Source organism: Cimex lectularius, unplaced genomic scaffold (assembly GCF_000648675.2).
Source record: "Cimex lectularius strain Harlan isolate CLEC.00 unplaced genomic scaffold, Clec_2.1 scaffold349, whole genome shotgun sequence".
Classification (NCBI taxonomy): domain Eukaryota; kingdom Metazoa; phylum Arthropoda; class Insecta; order Hemiptera; family Cimicidae; genus Cimex; species Cimex lectularius.
This window is the reverse complement of record NW_019392869.1, coordinates 1-13,385: the sequence shown is the minus strand read 5'-3', so window position 1 is coordinate 13,385 and position 13,385 is coordinate 1. Positions and strand designations below refer to the sequence as shown.

Here is a 13,385-nt window from a genome sequence, read left to right as displayed (position 1 = left end):
TGATGGCCCTGCCGTTTATGAATCTTAACTGCCCCACCACAGGGGCAGACAGTACGCTGTACACCCACGCATTCGATAGAGGATAGAGGATCCATGGCGGTGGTACCTCCGATCACATTTCTCCGCCTTCCTGAGAAATAATCCACTTGAGCAGGAGCCGGGGTCTCTCGGCAGTAGCGGTGACGTGGGCGGACACACCACAAAACGGCGTCCGCGACACATGGGCACTTTCCTTAATACTTTAATCCGGGGCCCGAGATTCCAACAGCCGTGACACGCCTAACCTAAGTGCCATCGTTAGGCCCGATGTGTTGTCCTTCACTGGTACTTCCTTCACACCGTACGTGTCAAAGTGGTGCTCTAACTGGGCGATGGGCAGATGAATATAGATACGTGCGCCGGTGCTGGAGGTTACGACGTCGACTTGCGAGACCTGCATCAGATAGCTCAACGAGGGCCCCACTGCAAAAGCAAATCCTTCGGGAAAATGTGGTTTCAAGGATTTCAGGGTACGGGAAAGGGATCTGAAGGAAAGAAAAGGGACGTGTGCACCCTCCCGAGTTGCGCCTCTGCTAGCCCTAAAGTTTTGTCCTTAAGGACGCTAACGGTGTGTGATAGGTGTGTGACTCTAGTTCGCGGAACCGCGTAACTATCCTTTCGCGAACTCTAGATCTCGTCTCAATTCCGTAAGGCCTTCTTTCTTTATACTGCTCCTAAAGCCGTTTCCGGCTCTTTAGAGTATATTGGCTTTCAGCTTTGTGTTGCTCTTTTATTATAGACGGAAGCTGGTAGAACTTAGGGGTCAGAATGAGATGGCATTTGAAAAAAAAAATTAAATATAGTATAAATAAATTTAAATATAATATAATAGAAATAAATAATAATTATAATGTACATAATGTTACCTTTGATAGTAACTCGCAGGCTGACGCTCAGTGGAGAAGGGGGGATTCTCGGGAAACCACCCTAACCATCCCTAACCACTACTAAAGCCGGGCGCCATACTATTTGGTTCAGGGAAAATAGTGAATCCCTAAGGGGCGAAGGAAGAAAGAAAAAAAAGAAAAAGACAAAAAAAATTCCACGTGCTGAAAGTGACCCCCTCGAACCGCGTCCCTTCTAGTTTAAAAGCGAGTGCGGTTCCCCTGCGATTCAAACATTAAATTCGGTAGACAGACATTCGCCAGGGGTCAACACACAAAAAAAAAAATTCTATTAATTACAATTGCATTTACAATAAATTTCTTCGCGAAGGCCTCGCAAACAAAATTAAATTCACAATACTTGTAGTATCTTCTCCAAAAAAAAAGAAACTCTTAACAACAACAAAATAAAAAAAAATAACTGTTTTCAAACGTTGGACTTCTCTGGAGGTCTCGAATCGCCGTCTGTCCTCCTAGCTTCTTCCCAGAGGCAGGTCCTGTTCCCAGAGTAGGATGACCGTATCCCTCGCTGGAAAAATGAAAAGGATCGCCCTTGTTCGTCCGATTTTCCTCCTTTTTCCGTACTTTTCTCTCCTCTCGGTCCAAACACTCGCCTTGCCTGCTTCCGCCTGCTTCCTCCCGTCTCAGCTGCCGATCCAGGCGTCAAACCCTACTGCACGGCTTCCGTCTTCCTCTCCTAGGTCGGCAATGGTCCCTTCCACGTTAGGGGTACCCCTTACAAAAAAAAAAACAAAAAAAAATGGAATTTTTCCGACCCCCTAACGTCGACTATTTTGACTGGAATCCCGACATCGGGGCGGTGAACAGTCGCGGCGTAACATTCCCCTCTTTCCTCGGGAGGAAAGGGGGGTACTTTTTTTCTGTATCTTTTTACTCATTTCATTCTTAACTCCCTGACCTAGGTATCCTGTCACTGCGTGGGGATTGAAATGTTCTCTGGAGGTTCCCAGTCGGTCGAGGGATGGGGTTTTAAGTCTTTAATCTTCCAGTCACCCATATCTTTGCCGGTTAAATCCTCCAATTGGTACACCAGCGGCCCTTTTTTTTGTTTTACCCTACACTTCTGGAACAATGGCGCCAGCTTCCCAGCTTTGTAGTTTGTTGCGTCCGATAGCGCAAACGTCTTCCTCCAGACGACGTCTCCAATTTCCAGGTCCTTGTCTCCTCCTCAGATTATACCGCTTACGGCAATTTCTCGTAGTCCTTGTCCAATCGGAGTTAGACGTCTTTGTAAACCTGGTTCAGATTCTTCAGTCTCCCAACCCATTCCGAATGGTCCTTAGTCTCTGCATGTAATTCTGCTAGTCCTGCTTCGTTCCCTTTCCTCTTCAATTCTCGACCAAAATTTAGGAACGCGAGCGAATATCCGTTAACTTCATGGACGGCCGTTTTTAAGGCGAATTCGAGATGGTTGAGATTAACGTCCCAGTGCCGGTGATTGTCTTTTAGGTACGAGGATATCGTTTTTATCACGCGATTCACCCTCTCTACTGGGTTCGCTTGAGGGTGATATTTCGGAGTGTACCACACTTTTATACCATAACGTCTGGCCATCTGTTGGAATTCCTTACTCCGGAATTGGACACCGTTGTCACAAATAACGACTTCCGGGGCTCCAAACATTAAGATCGCCTCATTCTCAACTACCGACGCGACATTCTTAGCGGAGTCCGTCCTAAGAGGGTGCATGATTGTGTACTTGGTAAAGGTATCGTTGATGGTGATTATGTACTTCTTTTGTGAGGAACTGGGTGGGAGCGGCCCTATGATATCCACCGATACCATCTGCCACGGGCAACTGACCGCGCGGCGTCTACCCCCTAAAGTGGCGGTTCGCCGCATAGTAGGCTGCTCGGTGGTGATCAGGTCACGGCACTGCCGGTAGCGCCGTCTCGCGCGTTGAGAAGCCGCGTTCAGCTCTTTTACATGGGGCGTCCATCACGCAAGACCGGTGCGAGTAGTTGCATTCTGGCTTAACCTCTCGGCATTAATGACTAGGATGGTTGTCATGATGGCAATTTTGGTTTCAATTTCCGAGGTGTGCGCCGCAGGCTATAGCAGGGTGTCTTCGTTCTCCAATAGGTCTACCTTAACCATGAGTGTGAGCTTGTCTTCATCGATATTTGCGAAATCCGGGCGTCGTCTCATCCTCACGAACCCATGATCTTCTAGAGCACTCAGGTCGGCCCGGATCCACGCATGATCACTCGATGTGGCGTTCCTTTCAATATTAAAGAGTGCCAATCGACGGTACAGCTGTGGCGACATCATGAGGAGGTCGATCACTGTATCACCCTGAGCCGAGAAGTACGTCTTCGGTGTTGATTAGGTGTACACGTGTCGCGCTGAGGATTTCAAGGACGCCGGTCTAGCTGAGCGTCGCCCCAAGGAGGGCTGTGTGCTTTGAAGTCACCTCCAAGTATACAGCTCTTTGAGCTATCCTTGTCTATCACCCGTAGGATCGTAGCTATGTCTTCGTCTATCGGACGCCGCCTATCACAGTAAGAAGAGAGAACCAGGAGTTCTTCCCCTCCCCACCGGAGGAGGCAACAAGCCATATCGGCGGTGCATTCCGGCAGAGCAGCCGCCCAAATGTTGTTGTTCAGAATATAGATGGCACCTCGCTGGGCGCAGCCATTCTCGATGCTACGACCCTCGCGTTTACGCCCGTGGCTTTATAAACTCCTCCTTTCCATGGCTCTTGAGCCAGAACGATGTCGATTCTTTTTCTCAAAGGCGAGGACGCGGGCCTCATCTCTTACGGTTTGCGAGCCATGGTAGTTGTGTTGCTACCGAATCTTGAGGGTATTTGTACTAGCAGTTAGCATCGGGCTCCTTCGACGGTTCTTCTGCCAAAATTTGTACATCGTCAGGTCAACGCACGTTTCTATATGGCCGGAGGGTTTGTTTTGCTGGAATTGCGCAGGGGTAGCAGTCAAGGCCGTATCTCCATAGTCCACCGTTCTTCACCTTTATCACTGCTCTGATGTGCGCCTCGCACTCCCTTGAGCCAGGTGCGTGGGATGGGTCTCTGCCCAGAGGGATGCAATTCGCGCATTTTAAGGTTTCCGCATTGCAGTCCCTCGTATCGTGCGCAAGTGCACATCGGTCACACACTGGTTCTTTCTTCGGGCAGCTAGGGGCTCCGTGGCCGTAACATTGGCATTTGAAACATCTCGTTATGCCCACGTAGTCCCGGACTGTGCAGGACTGATAGTCAAAGTAGATTTTTTTGCCTACCAACCACCGCGTTTCTGACTTCTGGTGGGACCTCAACCACCCACGAGACGAAGGTGCTATTTTGCCATGTCTGACGGTGTGCAATGGTCTAATGTAATGTTTGTGTTCCTCCAGTGCATTATTGGCCACGATTTCTTCTCTCAGTTCGTTTACCTTTGTGTCTTTAGGGACGCGAAGAACTAGGATCCGTGGGCTTCTTTTGCCCATGTGGCGCGGCTTAAGTTGGGTGTCGCTCAGGACCATCAGGACCGCTGATTTTGATGCCTCCTGGTCAACTTTCATTGCCACTCCGCCTCTGGCTGTTGACCGAATGCCGTCTAGGCGGATCTTTGTGAACCTAGGGTTTAGGTGTTCCTTGACCTTATTAAGGAGGTCGCGGGATTCCATTCCCTCTGGTAGGTCCACGATGATAAGCTTTCGCTGCTGTTCCTTAGCTTTTAAGATGGTCTCGTTTGATATTATTCGATCAGGAAGCTTAGCTTTCTCGATTTTTGCACGGTGGTTGCCCTGAGTCATTGGAGCGCCTCCCTCAGTAGCTTCATCGCTGGTTGTTTTGTTCCTACGACGACGGTTTGGTTTAGCAAGAACCCAAGCGTTTTTGGCATCACCTTTACCTGCGGCTAGTTGGCTATGCTCCTCGATGGGTGGGTTGCCCGTTGCGGAATCAAGTTTCTTAATCTTGTCTATACATGTGGTCAGCTCACTTACAATTGCTTTGATGGGTGAGACACTCGACGGGCTTTTTGCTGTGTGGAGTTCAGCAGCTATCCTGTCAAAGGCCTGTGCCGAAGACAAGGCCGCTTTTATGGCGTCTATTTGAGCCTCAGAGGTCAGGTTTCTTTTGCTTACCTCTCTGAGCTGAGCGTTTTCAATGGCGAGGTGCTGTAGTCTGCTAACTATGTGATCGACGCGTTCACACACAAACATTGCCTCGGGCTTGGGGCATTTGCTGCCAGGATCCATAATGTATTGGGAAATTTCCGTATGAAAATGTAAGGCTTCTGCGCACGCTGTCATGCTGCCGTTGTTACGGTCGAAACTTCGGCTGGTCCCGTCGCTCAGTGGAGAAGGGGGTGGGTGAAGGAGAGAGGTAGGGAATTGTTGAGTGCCACGGTATTTTTGGGAAGGGTAAATACCGAAACCCTAAGGGAAGAAAAGAAATAGAAGTAAAGGGAGGAAGATGAGAAAAAAATGAGACCAAAGAGGAAAAAAATAACTAACGGAGTTTGGAATTGAACCCACAACTTTCGAGGCCCAAGTCGGCGATCGTAACCACTAGACCAAAGGCTCCGACTGAGCCACGCCGGCTCACCGCCTTGCGTCTGGGATCGCCACGAAAACCCGGGGCCCAAATCCATTCTCCGGACAGATAGAGATAGAGGTAGAGAAAGATAAAAACAGGTTAACTAACCGTCTGTGCCTTTGTTTTGCCGCTTCTAAGCCTTATCTGGCTCCTTGCAGCTTCTTGGCTTGCGCTGCTATATAGCTTTTGTATTATAGACGGAAGCTATTATCTTTCTTTGTCTATTAGACGGTCGCATCTCTACTCCACCTGGCGAACTCTTTGTCACAGTTTAGTGTACTGCGTCTGGGATGGGCCTCGCGGAGGCGGCTCGCTCGGGATATTCAGGTGGAGGAGGTATAGGCTTGCATGATTCCTTATCTTTTGCTGTATTATGTCTTCGTTTGTTGTATTATGTCTGTATGTATGTATGTGTGTATCCTGTCTGTATATGTATGTATGCTATGCTAGTCTTCGCAGCTATCGATGGGTTTGTAAGTCGTCGTACTCTCTTTCTTGGATAGCTGCGGTAGTTCCAGGTAGGCTGTTCATCCTACGCTGATTACGCCATCATCGTCCGTCTGCATCGACTGAGGTACGGGTACCTTACCGTAGTCAGTGGCACATTTCGCGTTTGCCACTGCTCTAATTTGTGCTTCGCAATATTGCGAGCCCGCTCGATGGCCACTGCGTCTTCCCGCCCGGTGGCAGTTAGCGCATTTTAGCGTGCTGCTTTGGCAGTTTCTTGTGTCGTGCTGCCCAGCGCAGTTTCCGCAAATCGGATCCTTTTTCGGGCACGCCGCGGCCACGTGTCCGTACGCCTGGCAGTTGTAGCATCGTGTCACTCCCTGATATTCCTTCACCGCGCAGGTCTGGTAATCCAAGTTGACCCGACCTCGGCTGAGAGCTGCTTTCCAGGTTGGCGGGTCTACCTCTACCACCCACGAGACGAACTGGGAATCTTTCCTGCTGGCTCCTCCATAACGTAACGTGTAGAGGGGCCGAATTGCATTCTTGGTCCAGCCTGGGTTGTTGTCCGCTAGCTGGGCTGTCAGCTCCTCCGGTTTGTCTTCCTTTGGTACCCGAAGTATCAGAAGTCTCGGGTTTCTTTTCCCAACCGTATGAGCCTTAAGGCCGACTTGGTCGAACTTGAGTCTATCTAAGATGGCTCGGCAGTCGGCGCTCGTCGCAGCTCTTATTGCGACGCCGCCCTTGGCAGTCACTCTCATATCATCAATTCTGACCTTCGTCTCCCTTGGGTTGATGGCCNAAGGCGCCGACTGAGCCACGCCGGCTCACCGCCTTGCGTCTGGGATCGCCACGAAAACCCGGGGCCCAAATCCATTCTCCGGACAGATAGAGGTAGAGAAAGATAAAAACAACAATATTAATCGCCGGTGCCCTACCTGTGCCTCCCACAACGGGTGCAGTGAACAACAAGAAAAAACTAGACCATTTGGCCTCCGCCGAATAAAAGGTTTACAACAAACATCAAAAGACCGCTCGACTTTATACTATATTAAACTAGAATCTCTTACATCGGAAATAATCTTATAAATAAATGACAATTAACCTACTTAGCAACTAAATCTCAACTCTTTAACTTAAAATGACTCACTACTTAATAAAACAAAGAAAATTTTAAACTTAGCGTAAGAATTTTGTCTTATAACTAAACTTAATCTACAAAAGTTATTAATCAAATTTATAAAAGTCAATCGGCCGTTTCGGCGAATTCACGTCGGGGCCCTGGCGCAACGTCGTCCTCATCCGGGAGCAGCCTCAGTCGGGGGAAAATGATTCGTACTCGTAGAACCACAAATCCTCTTGCGAGTTCTCTTCTCCATCACTCTGACCAGGGGAAGATGCCAGGTAATGAGGACGAACAATCCGCAGCAGCGTGAATTTCCTCTTTTCTTTGGCCGCTCGTCCCTCGCACGGCGGACACGTCTCTCCGGGCCGAGGGCCCTTAACCTTCTGCACCTTCTGCTCTCGGTCGCGTTCCAGGCTTCGACGCCCACGCTCGTGCTGCCGTCTGACGCTCTCATCTTCCACGCCAAAATTCAAATTTACTCAACTTAAAACTAAGGCACAGGCAAGACACCAGAAAATCCATTATTATTATTTTTTCATTTAAAAAAACGTAATAGCGTTTCGTGTCTGGGTTAACTCTTCTTTCGAGGTAGCTTCGCGCAAGCGTTTAGGGCGCTTACCCGTCACATATGAGTACGATTGCCCAGTCATGCTTGCCGCAGGGGAGAGCACCGCATCAGTATTTCTTTCGGGGTCGGTGCATAGTAGGCTTCCTGCCGTTGAGGTAGAGGCGAAGCTAGTTTGGCTGAGCGCTCGCGGAGTGACTGTGCCATAAACGTTTCTATCACTACCTCGGGGCGGGGGGCACTTAAGGCTAGATGGACTAGCGAACGGGTCAGTTTTTCTTTGCCTATTACCGGTGCCCGGAGGTGCTGCTTGTCTTGATCCCATTGGAGGAGAAATTCCTCTAACTACAACTCTTTTTGGAGGACTAGCCGAGGCAGTGGTTTTTGACATGCTGGTACATAGCTTTGTGCTCGTATTTGTCAGGCTGGTCTTGGAATTTTCGTGAGGTTTTTTTGGGTTTTTTTGAGGGGTGTTTTTATTTTTTGTATCCATAAGAATATGAGGTGCGAGGGTTAACTAACAGTCACCGACAGGTTAACTAACCGTCTGTGCCTTTGTTTTGCCGCTTCTAAGCCATATCTGGCTCCTTGCAGCTTCTTGGCTTGCGCTGCTATATAGCTTTTGNACCAATCGAAACAGATGAATCAACTGCAGAATGGATAGTTAAAGCAGCTTGCTGTTTGCATAACTACATTATGATAAAGAATGATGGAGAACAACATTCAAGTAATGAGGAAATGGAAGAAGTCTCAGGGCCTATGAAAGCTTTGGAACGAACATTGCCTACCAATCGAAGATCAACAGCTACAGCAATTCAAATCCGTGAACAGTTTGCTGATTATTTTGCTGCTCGATAATAAATTATTTTTATATTTAAATTAGGTAACACAGTAATGTATTTTAACAAACTGTTGAAACACCATTGTTTTGAAGTGTAGAAAAGAAGATATTTGTACTTACTAGTTATATTCAGCTCTTGTCCAATCATGGCCCATGTTTCTGCCTTTTTCACGACATTTTTGTAGTGGTGGTGTGATGTGTCGTACAAATACACGTATTTTCTCACTTTTTCTATGAAAATTTCAGTTATTTCATCTCCCATCTTGAAACTGGATCGCCGGATCGCGTAATGTTTTTTGTAATTTTGCACAGGTATATCGCCTGTCGCCGCGATCAAGACTGGATCGCTGTGATAGGTCGCCCTGTGTGTGACAGGGATGATGCAATATTTCATCATACAACCATATCGCCGGATCGCGGCGGTCAGTGATCGCTGCCCGCCGCGACAGATGGCGTTCTGTGTGCCAAGGCCTTAAGTCCTTCCGTTATCAAGTTACAGGATGTCAAGTGTCTTAGGAGTAATGAGGGTCTGAAGTAAGAATATATGTGGGGGGCCCTTCGGGGAAATTCAGTCGGGGAGACGAGTCAGGGGGAATTTCCCTCGAGTGGGAAGTGGGGCGAGGTAGGTTGGCCGGCCTGGCGGCGTCTGTGCCCCCGGCCTAGAAAAGTTACGGGGGGTTCTCAAGGCCACGGCCACGTGCTCCGAGCGTATCTGAAAAATATAATGTGATTACTCAATACCTTGACAGATTTTGACGTGCGATAGCTCGTTTTAAAGCTGGCGCAATTCCGGATCCAATGGTAATATCCGATGGACGGTAGGTTTGCTGCAACAGGTTCAATCAAGCTTCGGTGTCGGAGCGTTCCTCAAACACGTCTGCACTGCTTGAAGTCTCAGTCGCAACTACAGGTTAACTAACCGTCTGTGCCTTTTTGTTTGCCGCTCCTAAGCCATATCTGGCTCTTTGCAGCTTCTTGGCTTGCGCTGCTATATAGCTTTTTCTATTATAGACGGAAGCTATGATCGTTCTTTCTCCGTTAGACGGTCGCATCTCTACTCCACCTGGCGAGCTCTTTGTCACAGTTTAGTTCACTGCGTCCGGGATGGGCCTCGCGGAGGCGGCTCGCTCGGGATGTTCAGGTGGAGGAGGTATAGGCTTGTCTGATTTATTGTCAATTGCCGTATTATGTCGCCCATCCTTTCTGTCTCATTACCCTTTTCCACATCTTTTGCGTTGCGTGGAGTCCTGCCCGAGTGGCAATCGCTGTTCTTAAGGCGTCCATGGTCGCCGTCTGCTCGTTTATCTCGAAGAGCCAGCGTACACGGGGAACGACGTGGATTTCGCAACTGAGTAAAACGTGTTCCGCCGTTTCTTCTTCTTCGCCACAGTCGCACATCGGGCTAGGTTTGAGTCTAAAGGAATGGAGCTTCGCGGCAAAGTCTCCATGGCCTGTTAGTAGCTGAGACGTGTAGTGGTCAATGGTCAGATGCTTCATCTTTAGCCGTCTTTCTATGTTAGGGAGAAGCTGATACGTGTGACAACCTTTAGGAGAGCCGTCCCATCTCAGCTGCCATTCCCTCAGCATCCACTCATCAGCTTCGTCGGTGCTCGTGACTGGTATGCAGGTTGGGCGTCCATTATTTATCTCCCATTTGGCGCATAGAGCTTTTGCTTTTAGGTCGACAGGCGGTCGTCCAGCGATGACCTGTAGAGCCACTGTGGATACCGTCCTGTACGCCTGGGTAACAGCGAGCAGGGCTGCGCGTTGGGCTTGCTCAAGCACGGCCCAGTCGTTCGCCCGTTGTTCGCGAGTCCACGCCGGCGCCGCGTACAGTATTACAGACTCGCACAGCGCCGTGTAATAGACATGTCTCGTTTTGTACGAGGCTCCCCACGTGGCGCCGGATAAGGAGCGGATAGCCGCTATTCTCGTTGGCACCTTAGTTTTGGTGTTTAGGGCATTCGAACTAAACCTTAGGCCGGGTGTCATGCTCACTCCGAGGTACGAGAGGGCCCGGGGACTCTTTATGGTCACACCACCTATGCGAATCACTGGCGGTGACCGAATATTGAGCTTGCCCTTCAGCAACAAGAGTTCCGTTTTCTCCGAGGCCAGCTGCAATTTGTTTTTCTTGCACCAGCTTTCCAGCACGTTCACGGCGAGCGCGCCTTTTTGCTCCAGTTGTGCCTTCGTGTCCGCCTGGATGATGACAGCCAGGTCGTCAACGTAAGCAACGGGTGTGAGCCCTACTCCTCTCAATTCAGCTAGTGCATCATCGAAAAGCACCGCTCACAAATAGGGGCCAAGCACTGATCCTTGAGGGATTCCTTTTTGGACTGATCTTCGGCAGTCGCTACCGTAGTCACTAAGTGTTACCGTTCGCCCGCTCAGGTAACTGGCTACGAGGGCGCAGAGGTCGGGTTCGACCCCTCGGCGAGTCAGGCAGTTGAGCACAGCCGGCCACCACATGCGATCGAACGCCTTTTTGACGTCAAAGAAGACGCCGGCAACGTATTTGACCCGCGATGCCGCCGTCAACTCCGTGATGCATCGTATGGCGTGTGTGGTGCTACACCCGGGCATTCCACCGTATTGTCCTTGGTGGAGCCGCGTGTCGATTGCTGCGCGCAATCTGATTAACATCAGCTGCTCCAGCGTCTTCCCGAGTACAGAGAGGAGGGAGATAAGTCTGTAGGACGAGGGTTGATCCGCTGGTTTACCCGGCTTTAGGAAGGCGCAGACACGTGCTGTCTTCCACCCGTCGGGGAAATAGCCCAATTTTAGGCAGTCGGCCATGAGCTGGTGGATGTATGGCGCCACGACCCCGCAGCATTTCTTCACCACCGCAGCTTCCACACAGTCCTCGCCTGGAGCTCGACCCGTTCTCAGCTTGTGGATCGCTTGTAATATTTCGCTTTCGGTCCACTGCGGTGTATTTCCATATCTCGTGATGGCTCGGGCTGCGAGACGGAGCGTCACGTGGGAGTCTTCATCGGCCGACACGTCGTCTTCTGGGTAGGCCTCTTCTAAAAGTGCCCGGCCGGCCTCTTCAAGGCCTGATGACTCTCGGCCAAAGGGCTCCAAAGCTAGCCTGCTCGTGATCTTTCCTCGTGCGATCTTGGCATGGAGTCCCCACCTGTCGGTCGGGTCTTGCTCTTCGACGAATCTCTTCCACTGGCTTCTTTTGGATTTTCGCAGTTCTCGGCGGAAAATCCTCTTGGCCTGCCGAAACGCCATATGGAGGGTCTCTCTTTCTGTCGCTGATCGGCTCTGCTGATACAGCCGCCTAGCTCGTTGGGCCAGTTTTTTCCTTTCCGCCACTTCTTGTGTCCACCATGCGGGGTCTGATCGGGCCGAAGCACCACGGTCCAAATTCCCTGGACCATTTACTAAGCCCGTAGTGAGTACGGCGATCTTATTTTCTATTTCGCCAGTGGTATTGGCGGGCCACAATAGGGTACCTTCCTCTTGCAAAAGGTCTCCGCTGACAAGATGCCTTAGGTCCTGCGTCGATACGTTTGTGAGGCGTACTCGTTTATTTGGGTGGCTGCGGTGGCTCCGGGTGCGCGGCCGCAGGTCTGCCTGTATCCAAGCGTGGTCGCTCGTGGTGGCCCCACCGTCAATGTCGAAACGACTTACTCTGTAGTGGAGGGCCGGCGACATCATAAGGAGGTCGATCGCTGACTCTCCCTGTGATGCACAGTAGGTTACGGGAGAGTCCTCGCTATTCAGCAGGATAAGTCCCTGGTCCTCGGTGAAGTTTAGGATCGCTTCACCTCGGTTATCTAGGCGCGCGTCCCCCCATGCTGGGTGGTGCGCGTTAAAGTCACCTCCCAGGATGAAGTTTTTCCCTCTGTATTTAGTGATAAGACGTGAGAGTCTGGTGATATCTTCGTCGATATCCCTTCTCCTATCACAGTATACGATGCGACGATCATATCCTCGCCATTCCATCTTACCAAGCAGCAGGCCATGTCATCGTCAGACTCCGGTAGAGAGACCGTTTTAATGTGTTTGTTCAACACGTAGATTGCGGCTCTCGGTCGGATCTGTCGTCTGGTTCTGACTACCCTGGCAGCAAGGCCCATAGCTCCGTCTAAGCCGAGCTTCCATGGTTCCTGCGCCAAGAGGAGGTCAATTCCCAACTGCTGGGTTAGAACCCTTGCCTCAGCCTGGACTGTTTGTGAACTGTGACAGTTCAGCTGGGCTATTTTTAGGCATACGTTTTGGGTGCGGGTTGGGCTGTTCATCCTACGCTGATTGCGCCCTCATCGTCCATCCGCATGTTCTGAGGCGCGGGTGCCTCCCCGTAGTTGGTGGCACACTTTACATTTGCCACTGCCCTAATTTGCGCTTCGCAGTATTGTGAGCCCGCGCGATGGCTACTGCGTCTTCCCGCCCGGTGGCAGTTGGCGCATTTAGGCGTGTTGCTTTTGCAGCACCTTGTATCGTGCTGCCCTGCGCAATTTCCGCAAATCGGATCTTTTTTCGGGCACGCCGCGGCCACGTGTCCGTACGCCTGGCAGTTGTAACATCGTGTCACTCCCTGATATTCCTTCACCGCGCAGGTCTGGTAATCCAAGTTGACCCGACCTCGGCTGAGGGCTGCTTTCCAGGTTGGCGGGTCTACCTCTACCACCCACGAGACGAACTGGGAATCTTTCCTGCTTGCTCCTCCATAACGTAACGTGTAGAGGGGCCGAATTGCATCCTTGGTCCAGCCTGGGTTGTTGTCCGCTAGCTGGGCTGTCAGCTCCTCCGGTTTATCTTCCTTTGGTACCCGAAGTATCAGGAGTCTCGGGTTTCTTTTACCCACTGTATGAGCCTTAAGGCCGACTTGGTCGAACTTGAGGCTATCTAAGATGGCTTGGCAGTCGGCGCTCGTCGCAGCTCTTATTGCGACGCCGCCCTTGGCA

The 13,385-nt window shown here is 50.6% G+C and overlaps 2 protein-coding genes across 2 annotated transcripts; both read right to left on the bottom strand.

Moving 5' to 3' along the window:
• Positions 1-3,801: 3,801 nt before the first annotated feature.
• On the bottom strand, positions 3,802-5,368 carry LOC112127634. The gene has a single exon (XM_024228878.1). It carries the CDS (start codon positions 5,199-5,201, stop codon positions 3,819-3,821), a length of 1,383 nt encoding a protein of 460 aa, XP_024084646.1. The 5' UTR covers positions 5,202-5,368; the 3' UTR covers positions 3,802-3,818.
• A 7,347-nt stretch (positions 5,369-12,715) lies between these two features.
• Positions 12,716-13,240, bottom strand: LOC106673652 (the record flags this gene model as incomplete). The annotated part of the gene is made up of 1 exon (XM_014405834.1): positions 12,716-13,240. A coding segment is annotated over one exon (525 nt), but the record flags the coding sequence as incomplete, so codon positions are not given.
• Positions 13,241-13,385: the final 145 nt, after the last annotated feature.

Coding starts and splice junctions, on each gene's coding strand:
- LOC112127634 (XM_024228878.1), bottom strand. CDS start 5,201: ATGACAGCGTGCGCAGAAGCCTTACATTTTCATACGGAAATTTCCCAA.